General features: G+C 39.7%; 1 protein-coding gene across 1 annotated transcript; it reads right to left on the minus strand.

Moving 5' to 3' along the window:
* Positions 1-2,756: 2,756 nt before the first annotated feature.
* On the minus strand, positions 2,757-19,609 carry LOC127656494 (pleckstrin homology domain-containing family A member 8-like). Its single transcript, XM_052144843.1, has 13 exons — positions 19,425-19,609; positions 18,844-18,960; positions 18,468-18,623; positions 17,143-17,273; positions 16,114-16,272; positions 15,982-16,022; positions 15,223-15,335; positions 14,827-15,094; positions 12,274-12,359; positions 11,538-11,596; positions 5,772-5,973; positions 5,297-5,358; positions 2,757-4,896 (listed from the first exon to the last, which is right to left on the minus strand). Exons 1-13 carry the CDS (start codon positions 19,462-19,464, stop codon positions 4,699-4,701), a joined length of 1,632 nt encoding a protein of 543 aa, XP_052000803.1. The 5' UTR covers positions 19,465-19,609; the 3' UTR covers positions 2,757-4,698.
* Positions 19,610-19,832: the final 223 nt, after the last annotated feature.

Here is a 19,832-nt window from a genome sequence, read left to right on the forward strand (position 1 = left end):
TGAAGTTTGGGGGTCAGCTTTGAAATGTGTTCTTTTGAAATCCAATAGACTGGGTATGGTGGTCAAATTAAATAGGGAAAGAAGGCAGCTGCTATATTGCAAATATGATGATGGATTATACCAGAGCAGGTTAAAAGGTGTCAAATTGCAGTGGTCGTGCAGGACCGAGGACAGGGGGCCTCTAAGGCAGAAAAATGAGAGGACCCAGCTGTCACCCATGGCCCAGTGAAAATCCCTAACCTACCGGAGGGAGTGGCAAATAGGCTATGCAAGATGCAATAGAAAGGTAGGGGATGAAAACGTTTTAATGAGAAATAAATAGACGTGTCAACCAGGAACATCCAGGAGGTGCTGCCTCAACCCCATGAAAAATCTGAAACTGATTCCGATACATTTTCAAAATCAACACATTTCCCATTGGACAGATTGTCCCACCCCGAAATCACACTATTAGTTGAGACAATTTTACACAGTTGTCACACTTATCAGGGGGATGAACCTACCAATATATTGCTTATAATTGTCTCTGAATATTAAGCTATTAATATTTAGCAAATGTGTTCAATGAGCATTCATCAGTATAAAAATTCTCATTGGATCAGCCTTGTTCAAAGACTTAGGCCATGCCCACACTAATCCGTTTTCGCTTGTAAACTTTTTCACTTTCATAATGTCATAATTGTCCAGTGTGCAGTAAATTTGCTGCCATCTTATATCAGCAGTCACTCGAGGCCAAGTTAGAGTTATTTTACCACTGTTTTGCGTCGTGCCTCAGAACATCCTTTTCTTCTTGTAAAATCAATGTACCACATGACCTCTTGTGACTTCTTGTTTTACTTTTAAAGGTTAACCATCCATCCATCCATCCATCTTCAACTGCTTATCCAAAGTCGGGTTGCGTGGGCAGCCGCTCCAGCAGGGGGCCCCAAACTTCCCTATTCCGAGCCACATTAACCAGCTCTGACTGGGGGACCCCGAGGCGTTCCCAGGCCAGTGTGGAGATGTAATCTCTCCACCTAATCCTGGGTCTTCCCCGAGGCCTCCTCCCAGCTGGACGTGCCTGAAACACCTCCCAAGGGAGGCGGCCAAGGGGCATCCTTACCAGATGCCCAAACCACCTCAACTGACTCCTTTTGATGCAAAGGAGCAGCGGCTCTACTCCGAGCTCCTCGCGGATGACTGAACTCCTCACCCTATCTCTAAGGGAGAAGCCCGCCACCCTTCTGAGGAAGCCCATTTCGGCCGCTTGTACTCGCGACCTAGTTCTTTTTGTCATGACCCAGCCTTCATGACCATAGGAGAGGGTAGGAACAAAAATTGACTGGTAGATCGAGAGCCTTGCCTTCCGGCTCAGCTCTCTTTTCGTGACAACGGTGCGATAGAGCAAGTGCAATACCGCCCCCGCTGCCCCGATTCTCCGGCCAACCTCCCGCTCCATTGTCCCCTCACTTGTGAACAAGACCCCGAGGTACTTGAACTCCTTCAATTAGGGCAATACCTCCTTCCCTACCTGGAGTACGCACTCCATCAGTTTCCTGCTGAGAACCATGGCCTCAGATTTAGAGGTGCTAATCCTCATTCCAGCCACTTCAAACTCGACTGCCAAGCGATCCAGTGAGAGCTGAAGGTCACGGACCAATGATGACATGAAGATATCACAAACAGGATTGGTGACAAAGAGCAGCCTTGGCGGAGACCAACCCCCACATGGAACGAACTTGACTTCGTGCCGAGGACCCGGACACAGCTCTCGCTTTGGACGTACAGGGATTGGATTGAACCTAAGAAGGTGATCAGGCCTTTGAAGCTCCAAAAAGGAGATGAAGTCATCATAAAAGTAATCCATAAGACTCCAATGGTTTAATCAATGTCTTCTGAAGCAATCCAGTTGGTTTTGGGTGAGAACAGACCAAACTTTAACTCCTTTTGACTGTACATCTTGACAGCATTCTCCTTGGAGATCATGATTTCAAGCTTGAATACACTACCTTTAGTGCTGTCTAGCGCTCGGTGTATGCATCATTTATGAAGTAGTGTAATTGAGCTCTAAATCATGATCATGCCTACAGACTGCAATATGCACAGTGAAAACGGACTTATATTGTGGTCTGTTCTCTATCAAAACCAACTGGATCACTTCAGAAGACATCGATTTAACCACTGGAGTTGTATAGATTACTTTTATGCTGACTTTATGTCCTTTTTGGAGCTTCAATGATATCCGATATCCATTCCTGAAATCCATTCAATTGCATTGTGAGGACCAACAGAGCTGAGATATTCTTCAAAAAATCTTTGTGTTCAGCAGAAGAAAGTCACACATCTGGAATAGCAAGAGGGGGAGTAAATGATGAGAAAATGTTCATTTTTGGGTGAACTATCCCTTTAAAACACCTACACACATTCAATTCTATTAACATTTCCCAATGCTTATAAATAATATTGTATCAAATGCACAATATTTTAAGTTATGTTTGGTGTTCTAAAATTTAACCAACTAGACCTTTGCCTCCCAAAGATGTGGTATGAATGAGGTCACTGGAAAACTAGAAGCATGACCCAAGAAGTTGTTGAAAGTATGATGTTCTGTTGCAAGAGGCAAACCTGGCCTCCCAGAACCAATTCCACCATACTGCCAAAACAGACCTCCGGAATGATTTCCCACCAGCCTTTGAAAATGGATGGAGCAATGCTGCACAGTGAAAGTGTTTACTTGGTGTATGGAACACAACATAGCTCATCTCAGAAATGTCATGACGACCATTTAATAAATACTACATTCAAATTTAGTAGTACATTTAGTTACAACAGATCAGTCATGTAGAATACATTCTCCAAGAGTCAAAGAGAATTAGTGCTTCCAGTTGTTTACTACAGTGTTTTTGCATACGTTTCATTAGAAACATTTCCATCTCTTGATCACACATGCACAAGCACATAAACACAATATTTTTATTCTTGGCCCTTATTATTGAGTCTAGTGATCATCCTTGTGGTTGAGAGTATCCTGGCAACTACACCCAGATATTGAAGGATTGAGTGTCATAGCAACCACGTAACATTACTTGTATCTAAAATTGTCACATGAATGCATGGATAATGACTCCTCACATTTTTGAAAATACAAAATTAAATGATAACCTATTTTGCTAAGCATTTAGCATATTTTTCAATGTTAAGATTAAAAACACATTGCAGGCAGTTTGGTATAAATGACATACAATTTAAAAATAACAATTAGGACGTAAATAAAAATTACAAAGAAAGTTAAAAGAAAGAATGTACATATAAAAAGACATCAAAATACCATACAATCATACTCCTCTAATACTAGTCAAAGACATCAAGGATCATGTGTGCTATTCCAGGGAGAAATAAAAAAAAAAAAAAAAAAGCCTAAATGAACTTACATTGTGGTGCAAAGATGTTCTTGTTTTTTATGAATTTGCTTATCCACAAATAGACGGTTAAAAGACTACATTAAAATTTTGCATAATGCTGCTGTCACATCTCTGCTATTCATCTGAAGTCTTAATGTTTTAATAAAGATTTAATATAAGGCCTCAAAGAGGACAAATTGGATCAAATTCGACATTTCTGCTAAGCCATTCTTGGAGTTGAAAAAGTATGTGTGCAATGTTAAAGGGGCATAGTTGCATTGTAAATCACCATGTTGGTTCAACAGGTAGAGGGATTTCAGGTTAAAACTTTGTGGAATACATTTCGATTCAGTTTTGATTTGATTCTAATGGTCATCCTCGTACTATTTAATAATCATTTAGTAATTAAAATTTGGATTCATTTAGAAATATACAAACAAAACCCATGCAATACAACATGCACTCTAGTAGGCCTATTGTTCATATGATTTAAGTATAGAGTGATTCTTACAATAAAACAGTTATAATCATTATTTATATAAATAAGTCAATAAATAAAAGGAAGCAAGAAAATACCCTGACATCTTTCCTTTTGTAGATGAATACAGAACTTGGCATGCATTACAGAATTTAAGCTACATGTTCTCTGTAGTGGGGAATCTCTCAGGATTTGAGCCATTGTGAAAATCTTCGCTAAATGGTAAACATTGTCAGTAGCCAACACACTATACCCAACTCACTGCAAGTATTGTAACTGGATGTTTATGATACATAAAAATCCTAATGACTCTAAATATCATTTCCCTTTCATTGTGCTAGACTAAGATGAGAGAAAAGAAAGTATCTGAATGAATACACTGCATTATTTCAATTAAGGATCAAATCAAAAGTGCATTTACTGCGAGTAACACTGATTTCACTGCCAGGTAAACATTTACATTTACAAACATATGGTATGTAATCCTTACAATTTTCCAATTGTACTCTGATGCTCCAAAACAGAATTATAAAAATATATCTGTTCCCTGAAAACACCTGAAACACTTTTAGCATTTGATGTGACTTTTACATTTTGCAGGGAAATCTGTTACTGGTGTTTGAGTCAGAGTCTGCGGATTCCACATTCTCTAACACACTCCTATTGGTCAGTCGTATCAAGCCCAGCCTTACTGAAACCTCCCTGCCTTCTTAAACACAAACCTAAACAAATTAGGCTTGGTTATCACAGCAAGCGAGAGAGTGAACAACTCCACCACTGAAACACTGATCAGCTTTGTCAGCAGAAGCTCTAATAACGGTGCGGGTTTGTATGTGTTAGTCACACAATCTCGTCTGATTCCAGGCCATACTCATCATAGAGTGAGTCCAGGATGGACAGCTGTTTCTCCATAGCAGGCAGATAGATCTCCAGGTCTCTATGCATGCCTTTGGTGAAGCCCTCCTTCAACTCATCACCTTCATGAGAGACCAGAGCAGACATGAAGCCCTCATAGGATGGGGCGGCCCGTAGAGCCAGCTAATACACACACAAAACAGACAGAAAGGCATAAGGAGGTTTAAATTCACATAAAAATAATTTCTCATAACACAGCTTCATGTGCAGAGATTGTATGTAATTCAAAATTAACTATGGTTTTCATTTTGTAGGTTGATTAAACTGTGGTGCTATCAAAACATTGCTCTGTTTGTTTGAGTATCTGAAACAGCTCAACATAGCAACACTGGCTTGACCAATAGTGTGAGTTTGGGGCGGGACTATCCGTTTGTACAATCAATGGAAGAGGAGTTTTCCAGAAATCTGTTTGAAAACGGTCACTATTTGTGGCATTCCCTCTGGTGATGCTATAGTGGCACTTTTTGTACTACTTTTTTTACACACTTCATCATTGAATGGAAAACAGCACATTAATAATTACCGCAAAAACACCTCGCACAACCCATCCGTGAAATTGCCTTAGTGTTTTTCCATATGCATAATCTGGAGAGAGAGAAAAAAAACAAAAAAGGAGGTAGAAGTTTAAAATCTTTCAGAATTGGATAGAAAAAAAGATATCACCACCACCATCACAGTAAGAAGCAGGGTTAGAAATTAACCAGGGCTCTGGACAAAATTGCCACTGAAAGTGACAAAAATGCCCCAGATATTAAAATAAAATGTAGGGGCAAAATATGCCTCCGTTGTAACTTTCATTGGTTTTGTAACTGATTCAGCTTAAGTATTCAACTTTTGCTGAAGTAAACAAAATGATATCCTCATAGCAGTAAAAAAATAAATACATTCCAGCAGGCAGCCATTTCCCTTTATATCTGCATCTGAGGTTGCAGAGGCCTTTTGATCCAGGTGTGAATTTGCAAAAGCAACACTGTTTGACATTTGATCATGTGACTTACTAAGAGCTCCTTGCACGTCCTTCTCCCCTGTGTTGATTTGCAAAAGGAATTCTTTGAGGAACTTCAGACCACGTTTGAGCCACAGCAGCGCTTCTGTAGCTGAATTCCGCACCTGTGCCACCTCTGTCTCTACCTCATGCAGCACAACACTCTGCAGTGTGGGGAAACTCTCAGGATCTGACACCACCTTCTGCTGTACTTTCTGAGGAAGAAAATAAGAATTATCAAATTTCATAAAGGGTTGCTGAAATTTGTATTTTTATATCAATAAAATATCCAATTATTATATATATATATATATATATATATATATATATATATATATATACACACATATACATATACATACATATACATACATACATACACAGCATCCGGAAAGTATTCACAGCACTTCACTTTTTCCACATGTTGTTATGTTACAGCCTTATTCCAAAATGGATTAAATTCATTATTGTCCTCATAATTCTACAAACAATACCCCATAATGACAATGTGAAAGTAGTTTGTTTGAAATCTTTGCAAATGTATTAAAAATAAAAAATATATACATAAGTATTCACAGCCTTTGCTCAATACTAAGTTGAAGCACCTTTGGCACCAATTATAGCCTCAAGTCTTTTGGAGTAAGCTTGGCACACCTATTTTTGGGCAGTTTCTCCCATTCTTCTTTGCAGGACCTCTCAAGCTCCAACAGGTTGGATGGGGAGTGTCAGTGCACAGCCATTTTCAGATCTCTCCAGAGATGTTCAATCGGGTTCAAGTCTGGGCTCTGGCTGGTCCACTCAAAGACAAACACAGAGCTGTCCCATAGCCACTCTTTGTTATCTTGGCTGTGTGCTTAGGGTCATTGTCCTGTTGGAAGATGAACCTTCTCCCCAGTCTGAGGTCCAGAGCGCTCTGGAGCAGGTTTTCATTAAGGATGTCTCTGTACATTGCTGCATTTATCTTTCCCTCGATCCTGACTAGTCTCCCAGTTCCTGCCACTGAAAAACATCCCCACAGCATGATGCTGCCACCACCAAGTCAAGTCAAGTGGTTTTTATTGTCGTTTCAACCATATACAGTTAGTACAGTACACAGCAAAACGAGACAACGTTCCTCCAGGACCATGGTGCTACATAAAAACAACAAAGGACCAACATAGGACCACATGAGACTACACAACGAAATAAAATACCTAAATAAACTACCTATATATACCTATATAAAGTGCACGTGCAAACATGTGCAAAAATTACAGGACAGTACAACAAATTACTGACAATGAACAGGACAATAGACAGTGCAGCGCCGACCAGTACTCAGTAGTGCAAAAAGATGACAGTTTCTAAAAATGTAAACATAACATACTATGAGATAATGTTCTATGCACATAGCAGTTATTGAGGTAGCAGACAGTTATAAAGTGACAGTAATTAAAGTGCAACTCAGGACACGTGTGTGTCAAACCAGTCTCTGAGTATTGAGGAGTCTGATGGCTTGGGGAAGAAGCTGTTACACAGTCTGGCCGTGAGGGCCCGAATGCTTCGGTACCTCTTGCCAGGCGGGAGGAGGGTAAAGAGTTTGTGTGAGGGGTGTGTGGGGTCAGTCCACAATGCTGGTTGCTTTGTGGATACAGTGTTTTTTGTAAATGTCTTTGATGGAGGGAAGAGAGACCCCAATGATCTTCTCAGCTGTCCTCACTATCTTCTGCAGGGCTTTGCGGTCCGAAGCGGTGCAAGTCCCAAACCAGGCAGTGATGCAGCTGCTCAGGATGCTCTCAATAGTCCCTCTATAGAATGTAGTGAGGATGGGGGTTGGGAGATGTGCTTTCCTCAGCCTTCGAAGAAAGTAGAGACGCTGCTGGGCTTTCTTGGTGATAGAGCTGGTGTTGAGGGACCAGGTGAGGTTCTCCGCCAGGTGAACACCAAGGAATTTGGTGCTCTTGACGATCTCCACGGAGGAGCCGTCGATGTTCAGCGGAGTGTGTTCACCTTGTGCTCTCCTAAAGTCAACAACCATCTCTTTTGTTTTGTCGACATTCAGGGACAGGTTGTTGGCTCTACACCAGTTCGTCAGCAGCTGCACCTCCTCTCTGTATGCTGACTCGTTGTTCTTGCTGATGAGACCCACCACGGTCGTGTCATCGGCGAACTTGATGATGTGATTCGAGCTGTGCATTGCTGCACAGTCGTGAGTCAGCAGAGTGAACAGCAGTGGACTGAGCACACAGCCCTGGGGGCCCCAGTGCTCAGTGTGGTGGTGGTGGAGCTGCTGTTCCCGATCCGGACTGACTGAGGTCTCCCAGTCAGGAAGTCCAGGATCCAGTTGCAGAGGGAGGTGTCCAGGCCCAGCAGGTTCAGCTTTCCAATCAGGTGCTGGGGAATGATTGTGTTGAATGCTGAGCTGAAATCTATGAACAGCATTCGAACGTATGAGTCCTTATTGTCTAGGTGGGTGAGGGCCAGATGGAAGGTTGTGGTGATGGCATCGTCCGTTGAGCGGTTTGAACGATCACGCAAACTGCAGTGGGTCTAGTGAGGGGGCAGCTGGGTCTTAATCTGCCTCATGACGAGCCTCTCGAAGCACTTCATGATGATGGGTGTAAGTGCGACGGGACGGTAGTCGTTGAGGCAGGACACTGAAGACTTCTTTGGCATGGGGATGATGGTGGTGGCCTTGAAGCACGTCGGAACAACGGCGCTGCTCAGAGAGATGTTGAAGATGTCGGTAAGAACATCTGCTAGTTGGTCTGCACATCCTCTGAGCACTCTGCCAGGAATGTTGTCTGGTCCAGCAGCCTTCCGTGGGTTGACTCTACGCAGAGTTTTCCTCACATCTGCCGTGGTAAGACAGAGCACCTGGTCGTTGGGAGGAGGGGTGGACTTCCTCGCCATCACGTCGTTCTGCACTTCAAACCGAGCGTAGAAGTCGTTCAGCGCATCTGGAAGGGAGGCATCTTTGTCACAGGCAACTGATGTTGTCCTGTAGTTGGTGATGGCCTGGATGCCCTGCCACATGCGCCGCGTGTCACCGCTGTCCTGGAAGTGACTGGATTCTCTGGGCGTGTGCGCGCTTTGCCTCTCTGATTGCCCGTGACAGTTTGGCCCTAGCTGTTCTTAGGGCTGCCTTATCGCCTGCTCTGAAGGCGGAGTCTCGGGACCTCAGCAGCGTGTGCACCTCCGCAGTCATCCACGGCTTCTGGTTGGAGCGTGTGGTGATGGTCTTCTGTAGGGAGACCATGCTTCACTGTAGGGATGGTATTGGCCAGGTGATGAGCGGTGCCTGGTTTCCTCCAGACATGACACTTGCCATTCAGGCCAATGAGTTCAATCTTTGTTTCATCAGACCAGAGAATTTTGTTTCTCATTGTCAGAGTCTTTCAGGTGCCTTTTGGCAAACACCAGGTGGGCTGTCATGTGTCTTTTATTGAGGAGTGGCATCCGTCTGGCCACTCTACCATACAGGCCTGATTGGTGGAGTGCTGCAGAGATGGTTGTTCTTCTGGAAGGTTCTCCTCTCTCCACAGAGAAACGCTGGAGCTCTGTCAGAGTGACCATCGGGTTCTTGGTCACCTCCCTCACTAAGGCCCTTCTCCCCTGATCGCTCAGTTTGGCCGGGCGGCCAGCACTAGGAAGAGTCCTGGTGGTTCAAACGGTTTTCCAAAAAAAAAAAAAAAAAAAAAAAGAGGCCACTGTGCTCATTGGGACCATCAATGCTGCAGAAATGTTTTTGTATCCTTCCCCTGATCTGTGCCTCAATACAATCCTGTCTCAGTGGTATACAGACAATTCCTTGCACTTCATGGCTTGGTTTGTGCTCTGACATGCACTGTTAACTGTGGGACCTTATATAGACAGGTGTGTGCCTTTCCAAATCATGTCCAATCAACTGAATTTAAAACAGGTGGACTCCAATCAAGTTGTAGAAACGTCTCAAGGATGATCAGTGGAAACAGGATGTACCTGAGCTCAATTTTGAGTGTCATTGCAAAGGCTGTGAATACTAATGTACATGTGATTTTAAAAAATAAATTTGCAAAGATTTCAAACAAACTTCTTTCACGTTGTCATTATGGGGTATTGTTTGTAAAATGTTGAGGAAAATAATGAATTAAATCCATTTTGGAATAAGGCTGTAACATAACAAAATGTGGAAAAAGTGAAGTGCTGTGAATACTTTCCAGATGCACTGACAGAAACTGATTCCAAACTGCATTTTGTACTATATTACTGTATAACCACTGCATTGGACTTCATTAATAGAATGCAATTCAAGCTATGTCTACCTCTAGTGGTGATGGTGGCATTCCATCCAAGAAGTTTTTTTTTTTTTTTAATAATGCTGTACATTAAATCTAACATTTGGTTGCAATTTGGTCTGATTTCAAAAGAAAACAGCAGATGTTTGCATTTACAGGCTTAAAGGAATACCCAGGGCATTTGTGGCATAATGTTGATTACCACAAAAAATAATTTCAACAAAAATCAAGGTTACATTGAGGCACTTACAATGGAAGTAAATGGAGCCCATTTTTGGAGGGTTTGAAAGCAGAGATATGAAGCTTATATTTTATAAAAGCACTTACACTCACTGAGCACTTTATTAGGTACACCTGTACATCTACATATTCATGCAATTATGTAATCAGCCAATCATGCAGCAGCAGTGCTGTGCATAAAATCATGTTGGTACAGGTCAGGAGATTCAGTTAATGTTCACATCAACCATCAGAATGGAAAAAAAAATATTATCTCATTGATTTCAACTGTGGCATGATTGTTGGTTCCAGACGGGCTGGTTTGAGTATTTTTTTAACTGTTGATCACCTGGAATTTTCACACACAACAGTCCCTAGAGTTTACTCAGAACGGTGCCAAAAAAAAAAAAAAACATCCTGTGAGTGGCAGTTCTGTAGAAACTGCCTTGTTGATGAGAGAGGTCATCAGAGAATGACCAGACTGGTTCAAGCTGACAGAAAGGTAACTCAGATAACCACTCTGTACAATTGTAGTGAGCAAAATAGCATCTCAGAATGCACAACATGTAGAACCTTGAGGCGGATGGGCTACAACAGCAGAAGACCATACAGGGCACTAATTTTGGACCATAGTGTTCCTAAAGAAAAAGTGTTAAGTGAGCGTATATTAATTCTTCTGTGAAAACGCATGTATTATTTGAGCTGTAAAATTATTAAAATAATCATGTTTCAGTTGTTTTGTGGTTTGTTGACATTACATTATCATGGCGATGTATTTATTGTCTAGAACTTTACTCAGAAAAGGTTAGTAAGTGATTTTATCACACTAAAACAATGTTAACACACATATTGTTTATGTCTTGTCCTCACACTTTTGAAACAGTGAGTATTTTAACGTTTACAGATTGGTCCCATTCACTTCCAATGTAAGTGACTCACTCTAACCCACATTTTTGCTTTTTAAAGAAAAGGACTGACAAGTAGCGATTTTTATGTTAATCAATGTTATGAACCAGCAACAAACTTGTATTGAACCAGAATATTCCTTTAAACATTGTATTTTGGATGAGAAATTAATAGGATTAAGAACTTTCATAATAAATGTATTGAATTTGAATGATCAGATGCTTCAATAACTTTTCAAACCCCTACTAATAACACGCATGTCATTAAAGCTCATGTTTTCCTCTATTATCTGTAATGCACAAATGTATTATTTACCATTCTTGCCCAACCTATAAAAGCATGCAGTGAGTCTTGAGAATTGTATGTTTTGTGTATGCCACATGGGAACTGACACTTACCTTAATATTTCCCACAAAATCCATTTTAACTGGAGCAAAGACAGTTGGTCCAAGCTTGTCTGATGGGAGAAAGCCTTTGTTAAGTACTTTAAGTATTTTCTGACAATATAACAACTATATCTATGCAGTTAGTTGTATACTGTACATTGGATTGTGATTTGTACAATTATTTTAAATAGAATGTAATAATGAGTACATGCAAATGCAGGCAGACTTCATAAAACTATATACAATGGGCCTATACATACTACAGGAGTTAAATGTTTCACTTTGTTCAAACGTGGCACTGAAAAATCACTTTTTTATTTTTATATTTAAACAGCTGATCTTCAGCAAGAGTTTCGGTAAAGAGAGAAATTGACTCAATCCACAGTGTATCCTGTTCTTGGTCCCAGCAGCCCATATCAAAAACTCAAACTGTCCTAGTCAAAACATACCAGAGCAGGCACCACCATGCCTGATGGAGAATAAGTGATTAACTGGATGGAGAAATGTGGGATACAGACAGTTTTCAAGAAAAAATGAAATGTGGGGACATGGTAAGCCAACACATGCAGTGAAATCAACTGAATGTACCCAGAATCCCCTTTTCAATCTTTTTATAAGCACAGAACCAATGAGGAAAGCACAGACAGAGACAGTTGGGGACTGACCAGAGAAAAGATACAGGGCAAAAGAAAAGAATGAATGGTGGAGAAAGGGAGAGAGAGAGAGAGAGAGAGAGAGACTGTCCTACCTAAAATTGGTACTATAGCATAGCAAGAATCCAAAAAGGCCTGTGTAGGAATACCACTGTTGTCCTCCAGTATTATATCACTAAATCTACAAGAAAAACCACAGACATTCAGACAAGTACAACACACGAGTGCATTAGTACACGCGTCAATTAAACACATTTATTTGATGAAATTAAACCCCATATACAAAAAGCATGCATAGCCAAATCAGAGGAAAATCAGATTAGAGCATGCAGTCTTGTCTCATGAAATCTTGAAAATTCTGTCATAATTTACTCACCCTCATGATGTTTCAAACCCATATGACTGACTTTCTTCCATGGAACACAGGAGATATTAGGCCAAATGTTCGGTCACCATTCACTTTTATTGTATGGAAAAATATGCAATTACAGTGAATGATGATTGAGGTTAACAATTTGCCTACATCTCATTTTGCGTTCCACAAAAAAAAGAAGTGATTGGAACAACATTTTTGGGTGAACTAACCATTTAAGGATTTGCATTAAGAACATTAATGAAGAGACATTACTTCGTACAGCATACATTAAATACAGGTTCTGTATAGTAAAGGATGTATAGCCACCATACAGTCATATAATACTGAAACGGGCTTCATATCCAAATACTGCAACATTACTTTGATAGCATTTTACAATACATGTTCAATTAATCTTTGTTTCACTATATTAGGGCTGTTAGAACAAATTTGCCTGTTGCAGTTATGTGATGACCTAGTAACTGTATAAAGACGATGGAAGAAAGATGTATAACAAAAGAATCTACAAACCCTCATCACAGGCGGGGCCTCATTTCCAGTGATTAAAAGAAAACATACTATGATAAACATTTAATTAAGAACAAACTTTCTTTAAAATCTTTACATGTTGAAAGCATTCCATTGTTAATTGTTATACACCGTGTTGTCGTAACCAGGCGACATGCAACAAGATTCCAGCATCAAGTAATTTTTCTGAAAGCAAAATACTGCTTGAATAAGTGAAAAAAATCCCTCTCACTCAGTATACTTGATACAAAGCATAATCGAATATAAGAAAGGATGTCAGCTGAGGAAGTGTTAAATACACACGTCATATGCCTTTCAGAGTATGTGCACAATTTCAAGGCCAGTTGTGGTCTGATTAACATGCAGTTTTCATGCTGAATGAAGCCGAGCTACAATCGCATTGTCTAGGTTTGTTAGTAGGACTTTGCAAAAATCGGACTGGCACAATTTCAGTCTGACTAAAGCGTTTACATGACATTGTAAAAAGAAGAATTATTGTTTTAGTCCGACTGAACTCTAACTTTTAAAATGCATGTAAACATACTGATTGGCTCAACCAATGGTGTGATACCAATGGCAGATGGGGGAGTGTTTATGAAACCTGTTTGATACTATTGCATTTTGTTCTTCTGGTAGCGCAGCAAAATCGAAGAAAAATGTAATATAGGTTCAAGGACTTTAAAGGCTGCTTAAAGGAATATTCCAGGTTCAATACAAGATAAGCTAAATCAAAAGAATTTGTGGCATAATGTTGATTACCACAAAACAATTCTTGCAACTCATTCTAGTCACATGGGGCAACCTCCTCATGGTCGCTAAAATGTTAAAAGGGAGTTGTGCGTGGATGTCACTGTGGATGGCATGAAGCCTCCACATGCACCATGTCTCCGTGGTAATGCACTCAACAAGCCATGTGATGAGATACCTGGATTGACGTCTCAGACCCGGAGGCACCTGAGTTTCATCCTCCGCCACACGGATTTAGATGAGTCACTATGCCACCACAAGGACTTAGAGCGCATTGGGAATTTGGCATTCCAAATTGGGGAGAAAATAAAAAATAAATAAAAAATATAGATATATTCCAGTGAGGGACTTACAATAGAATTGAATGGGGACAATGAAAGTGAATGTGGCCAAATTTTGGATAGTTTAAATACTGAAATGTGAAGCTTTTACAGTCGTATTAAGTGTTTGTTGACATTACATCGTCATGGTAAGGAAATTGTAAAATTGGCTATATATTTACACAAAAAAGGTTTGCAAGTGATTTTATCACACTAAAATCATGTTTACACACATATCCTTTTTGTCTTGTGGTTATACTTTTGAAAAAGTTAGTATTTTAACGTAAAATTATTTGCCCCCCATTCACTTCCATTGTAAGTGCCTCACTATCGCCTCGATTGTGTATTTTGTGATAATCAACATTATGCCACAAATGCTTTCGATTTAACTTAACTTGTATTGAACCCAGAACATTCCTTTAAACAACCAGAGCAATGTGGCACTGTTGGATTTACTGCTGGACACTTTATCGCCTGGCACCTGGTTAAGACACAGTACTATGGTGACTTATCCTCCCTGAATCTACATTTTTGCTGAAATGTAACAATGCATATAGCACAATTCTGTAAACAAATATCTAATAGTAGTGTTGACAGTAGCATGATTAAATGATTCTGAATGGACATATGTGAATATGTGTAGTACTTTGATCTCATTCGCTCAGCCTGAAGATCATAGCAATGGAGGCGCCTCATACCTGTGGCTCATGGTACTGAAAAATGTGTCCACTTTATCTTCATCTTCCTGTTTGCCATCAAACTGAGGCTCATTCACTTCCAGGTCAGCCTGGATGTCTTCCTTGACCTTCTGCTCTTTGCTCTGTGTGGGGCTCTGTTGATCTTCTTCAGACGGTCTGTCTTTCTCTTCCTCTCCTGCAGGGGATACAGTCTCAACAAGGTCTTGTGTGCTTGATGAGCCATTGTGAGGCTCCAAGGGCTCTTCATGTTCCTCAATTAAACTGCTTCCTAAATAGAAAAATATGTAGACCAACCATGAAATGAGGTCACTCAAATTGTTGCACGTGTAAGCAGGTCTGAACTCGACTGACGTGTTTACCATGCTTGAAACTCAATTGATTGAGAGAATGGCATACCTGCAGGAGGTGTTGGTATGTTTTCCTGTGAAGATGGAGGTGGTTCGTTTTCTGGTTCACTCTTTCCACTCTCCTGTGCTGATGTACCTGAGATGTTTATGCAGTCCATCTGTCTGCAGAACATACAATTTAAACAGTTTCGTGAATTCCGATATAATTCTGACTTATGAAAATGCTTATTTTTAGCGCTGCAAGCTAATTTTTAATAAATAGGTCTACATAGTAATCATTAATATTAAAGCCTAAGTTTAATATCCTAATAAGTAATTTTTCAATTATAGTGTAGTAATACTAAAGAATAACGTGTATTTAATACACAATAATTCCTTTGAGCAACTTACAAGTTGTTATTGTTAGTCATTTGTTATCATGTTAGAATGCAATTTTCTATACAATACATTGTACAATAGACTGTAGTATAAAATGCGGAGTCCAAACATCATCCAGTATACTGAACATCACATTTTCTAAATTGTTGTATGATAAAATAAGCATCGTCCATATCTGTATATTCCATAATAAGTTAATTCCACATTCCTGACAAACAAACCTTATATGTACAATTTATATACAAAAATGTATATGTTATACAAAATCTATATGTTCCAAGTGTTAGAAGTTGGTTTTACAACATAACTGTTGTCAAGTAAGTACAAATATATAAAATTTGCCTTGTATATTGGATGTTTAGAATGAGGAGGTTAAAGAAAAAGAAATGCATAATTGAGACAAAAGAGTGCAATCATATTACTGACTTACTTTTCTCCTGGGTACTGATTTTTTGGAAAAGCAAGTTTGTTCTAGAGAAAAAACAAATATTACACTTCAGGTTTTGAAAAAAAACTTTTCAAAGGCAGGATACTTTTTCCAGTGGATGGTTATGTTCAATACCTTCTGAGGTTTGATGGCAGCCACAGGGGGAGAGCCTGGAGGGGTTCGAATAATGAGGTCTGGATTTAAGGTCCGGCTGGCGATCTGCATACACTCTTCCAGGGTCTTCAAGAAGGTGGTACATGTAGACTTCACTAGACTTCCTGTCTCATCCCCTATCTTAAAACCACACACAACAAAATAGAATTTCCAGAGCAACGTCCGAAGTCTAACCAGATTAGAGTTGACTTTTGACCCTCCAATGTTGTGAGAATGAGAAGACAAAGCATACGAATGTTGAATTATAAGCATTACAAGCTTGTATATTTTTTGAAGGGATAGTTCACCCAAAAATGAAAATTCTCATCATTTACTCACTTTCATGCCACCCAAGACGTTTAAGACTTACTTTCCTCTGCTGAAAACACATTTTTTAGAAGAATATTCCAGCTTTGTAGGTCCATACAAACAAGTACATGGTGGCCAGAACTTTGAAGCTCCAAATAGTACACAAATGCAGAACAAAAGTCATCAATAAGACTCCAGTGGTAAAGACCATGTCTTCTGAAGCAATCCAACTGATTCTGAGTGAGAACAGTCCAAAATATAAAAAAAATGTCACTATAAACCTTGACATCTGCAGTCTCCTTGGTGATCATGATTTCAAGCTTGATTACACTTCCCATGGCTTGATGAAAGCACAGAGCGTTACATGGCACTAGATAACTTTCTAAAGCTTAAAATCATGATCACCAAGGAGAATGCAGGTATCATGATGTATAATGAAAAATGTGTTATATTTTGATCTGTTCTTACCCAGGGTTTTTTGTCTTCTTTGTTTGAGTTCTGCAGAAAAAGAAAGTCATACACATCTGGGATGACATGAGGGTGAGTAAATGATGAGAGAATTTTCAGTTTTTAGTGAACTATAATTGCATAAATGTCTGATTTTCCCCAACTATGACCTTGAAAGATCCTTGAAAGGAGCTGCAAGCATACAGATGGCTGAGTCTGAAAATTAAGCTTAGTCAACCTCAAACTCTCCCTTACCTCCTCAGAATCTGATGTCTTCTCAGCCAGAGGATCATCTTTTATTTTGTTCACTTGCTGGAGGAGAAGGTCACAGTACAGCCTCAGCTCAGACATTTTTGTTTTCAGAGCCACTGTATTCTCCTGTAGCTCTGAGAACATAAAAGAAAACTATTGTTTCCTGTAGCTCTGAGAACATAAATTCAACTATTGTTTCCTGTTGCTCTGAGAAGATAAAAGAGAACTATTGTTTTATCTTCTTCAAGACTGGGATAGATGGCTCTTTGAACAAATGTAAAATGAAGAGATGTCATGGCCTTATCAGTGGGGTATGTAATATAATTGGTCAAAGACCCCATGGAATGTTTTGATGAATTAAAATGTCTTTCCTGTGTTGATCTTTAACCTACTGAATCAGGAAGAAGGGGTAGGACATATCGAAGTATGTTTCCTTAATCTTTTTCAAATAGCCAATAGCCTTAATTATAAGGCTATTGATTTGCTATTGAAAACCATGATTTGCTATTGCTAGTCTGTGGAAGGTTATTAAGGCATTTTATTAGTCAAAAATGTGCATATTCCCCTATGGATAAGAATAAAAAATCCACTCACTGAGCACATTATTAGGAAAAATATGGTCCTAACAAAGTGACAGACATGGTCCTCTGTTGTTTTAGCCCATCTGCCTAAAGGTTTGACGTGTTGTGCATTCTGAGATGCTATTCTGCTCACTACAATTGCACAGAGTGGTTTTCTGAGTTACTGTAGCCTTTCTGTCAGCTCAAACCAGTCTGTCCATTATCGATTGACCTCTCTCATTAATAAGGCATTTTCCTCCACAGAACTGCTGCTCACTGGATGTTTTTTGTTTTGGCACCATTCAGAGTAAACTCTAGAGACTGTTGTGTGTGAAAATTCCAGTAGACCAGCAGTTACAGAAATACTCAAACCAGCCCGTCTGGATCCAACAATCACGCTACGCTCGAAATCAAAGATATCACATTTTCCCCCATTCTGATGGTTGATGTGAACATTAACTGAAGTTCCTGACCCGTATCTGCATTTTAAGCATTGCATTGCTGCCACACTGTTTGCTGATTAAATAAATCGCATGAATAAGTATTTGTAAAGGTTTACCTAATAAAGTGCTCAGTGAGTGCATTTGGTCCATAACTGTTAAATGCGTACATTTGTTAAAAGTTAATTTTGGCACCTTTTAGAAGTCTAAAATCTAACAGACTAACTATTTACCATTACATTAACAGAAGTCTGAAGAAGAAAAAATAAAATAAATAAATAAATAAAACATGATCTATGAAGTATAGCCTGTTTTTCACAACACTCACCCTTCTCTCTCTTGGTTCGGTTGTCTGTGAGACAGGCTTTTGCTGTTCCTAATGCCACAAGCCATTTCTGCCTCTCTGCTGCATTAATTGCCCTGAGATAAAAGTATTGCTCCCCTGGAATGATCAAGTCAACCCTTGTGAAATCAGATGGGTGAACTACAAAGGGAAGGGAATAAAATAAATAAACTGATAAATAACTGTGTGTCTTTTGTGAGATCAGTCACAATTGCTGTAATACAGTACTTGCGTAAGCATGTATTATGCCCTAGTGCATGGGAATGTAGGTAGAGCTATTCTAAAGCATATAAAGAATAGCTGCTTATGATGTAATGATTACTTGGTTTCCTGATCAGGTAAAGCTTAAACCTGTCCTTACCCTGTATTTCACACACAGATATTTTAATGCTGCCCTTGCATCCTTTCCACGCGTCTTCTTGCGAGTCATAATAGGAAAGGGTGCCTCCTTCAAGAACAAACCAACGGGGCTGCCAACCTTCAAAGAGAAAACAACAAAATAGTGACAGTTTTTGCTGTAACTGACACAGGCTAAGCCTTTGATGACGTCGAGATCCACATTCATTCTAGGTTTGCTAGTTCGTCCATTCAAAACAAAAGAAAAATGTGGAGGCTTGACAATGTGGTGGCTTTCATGTAAATTTTTCCTAAAAATGGCTACAGTCAGTACTAAAGCAGGATCCAACTGAACGCCATGCAAAATATGTATTATAAAACAAAAGCCCTCAGAAACAAACAAAAAAACAAATAAACTTATCTGTAAATACTCTTAGCAGATAATATCAGATGTGTCTTTGGTCATTGCTTTAGGAAAAGCACCAGCCAAAAACCCCTAGAGTTTAACTTCATTTACACACTAGTAGAGCGCTTAGCAAAAATGCTAACTGTCTTACAGACTTCCCATACAGAGCATATAACCTTAAAGAATCGAAGTATACATACCACTGATATAGTTGGTCCATTTATATAAAACTCCATCCATGGTAGAGCGTCTCTTGACAATTCATTAGTCGTAGCAACACTGAGCCCCAGAAAAATCGATAAAAATATAATTCTTAACTACGACAATAGCATCTTCGACTATCGCAAATGCTTCGAGAATACCAATCCAAATTATCGCAGACAGATCGGCCCATGCGCGTGACGTGAGTGGGATTTTCTCCTAGCGCGTCTCTGATTGGATACTGTCTGCGTGCATGGGCGTGGTTCAACCAAGAAAACATGATTAGCGTCCAATTAAAATTGAATATTTGGAAAATAAGGCGTGTCTTCAATGAAAGCAGACCAATAAAAATACAGTGCTCTATTTTAGGGCAGTTACATTTTACGTAGGGTAATTTTGGGGTCTGG

This window comes from Xyrauchen texanus, chromosome 15 (genome assembly GCF_025860055.1).
Source record: "Xyrauchen texanus isolate HMW12.3.18 chromosome 15, RBS_HiC_50CHRs, whole genome shotgun sequence".
NCBI classification, from domain to species: Eukaryota; Metazoa; Chordata; class Actinopteri; order Cypriniformes; family Catostomidae; genus Xyrauchen; species Xyrauchen texanus.

Excerpts from the sequence above, each read along its gene's own strand:
- LOC127656494 (XM_052144843.1), bottom strand. The coding sequence starts at position 19,464 with ATGGATGGAGTTTTATATAAATGGACCAACTATATCAGTG. Across the intron at positions 17,274-18,467 it reads CCGAACCAAGAGAGAGAAGG|AGCTACAGGAGAATACAGTG; the intron begins GTGAGTGTTGTG and ends TTATGTTCTCAG. Across the intron at positions 15,336-15,981 it reads AATCAGTACCCAGGAGAAAA|ACAGATGGACTGCATAAACA; the intron begins GTAAGTCAGTAA and ends TATGTTCTGCAG.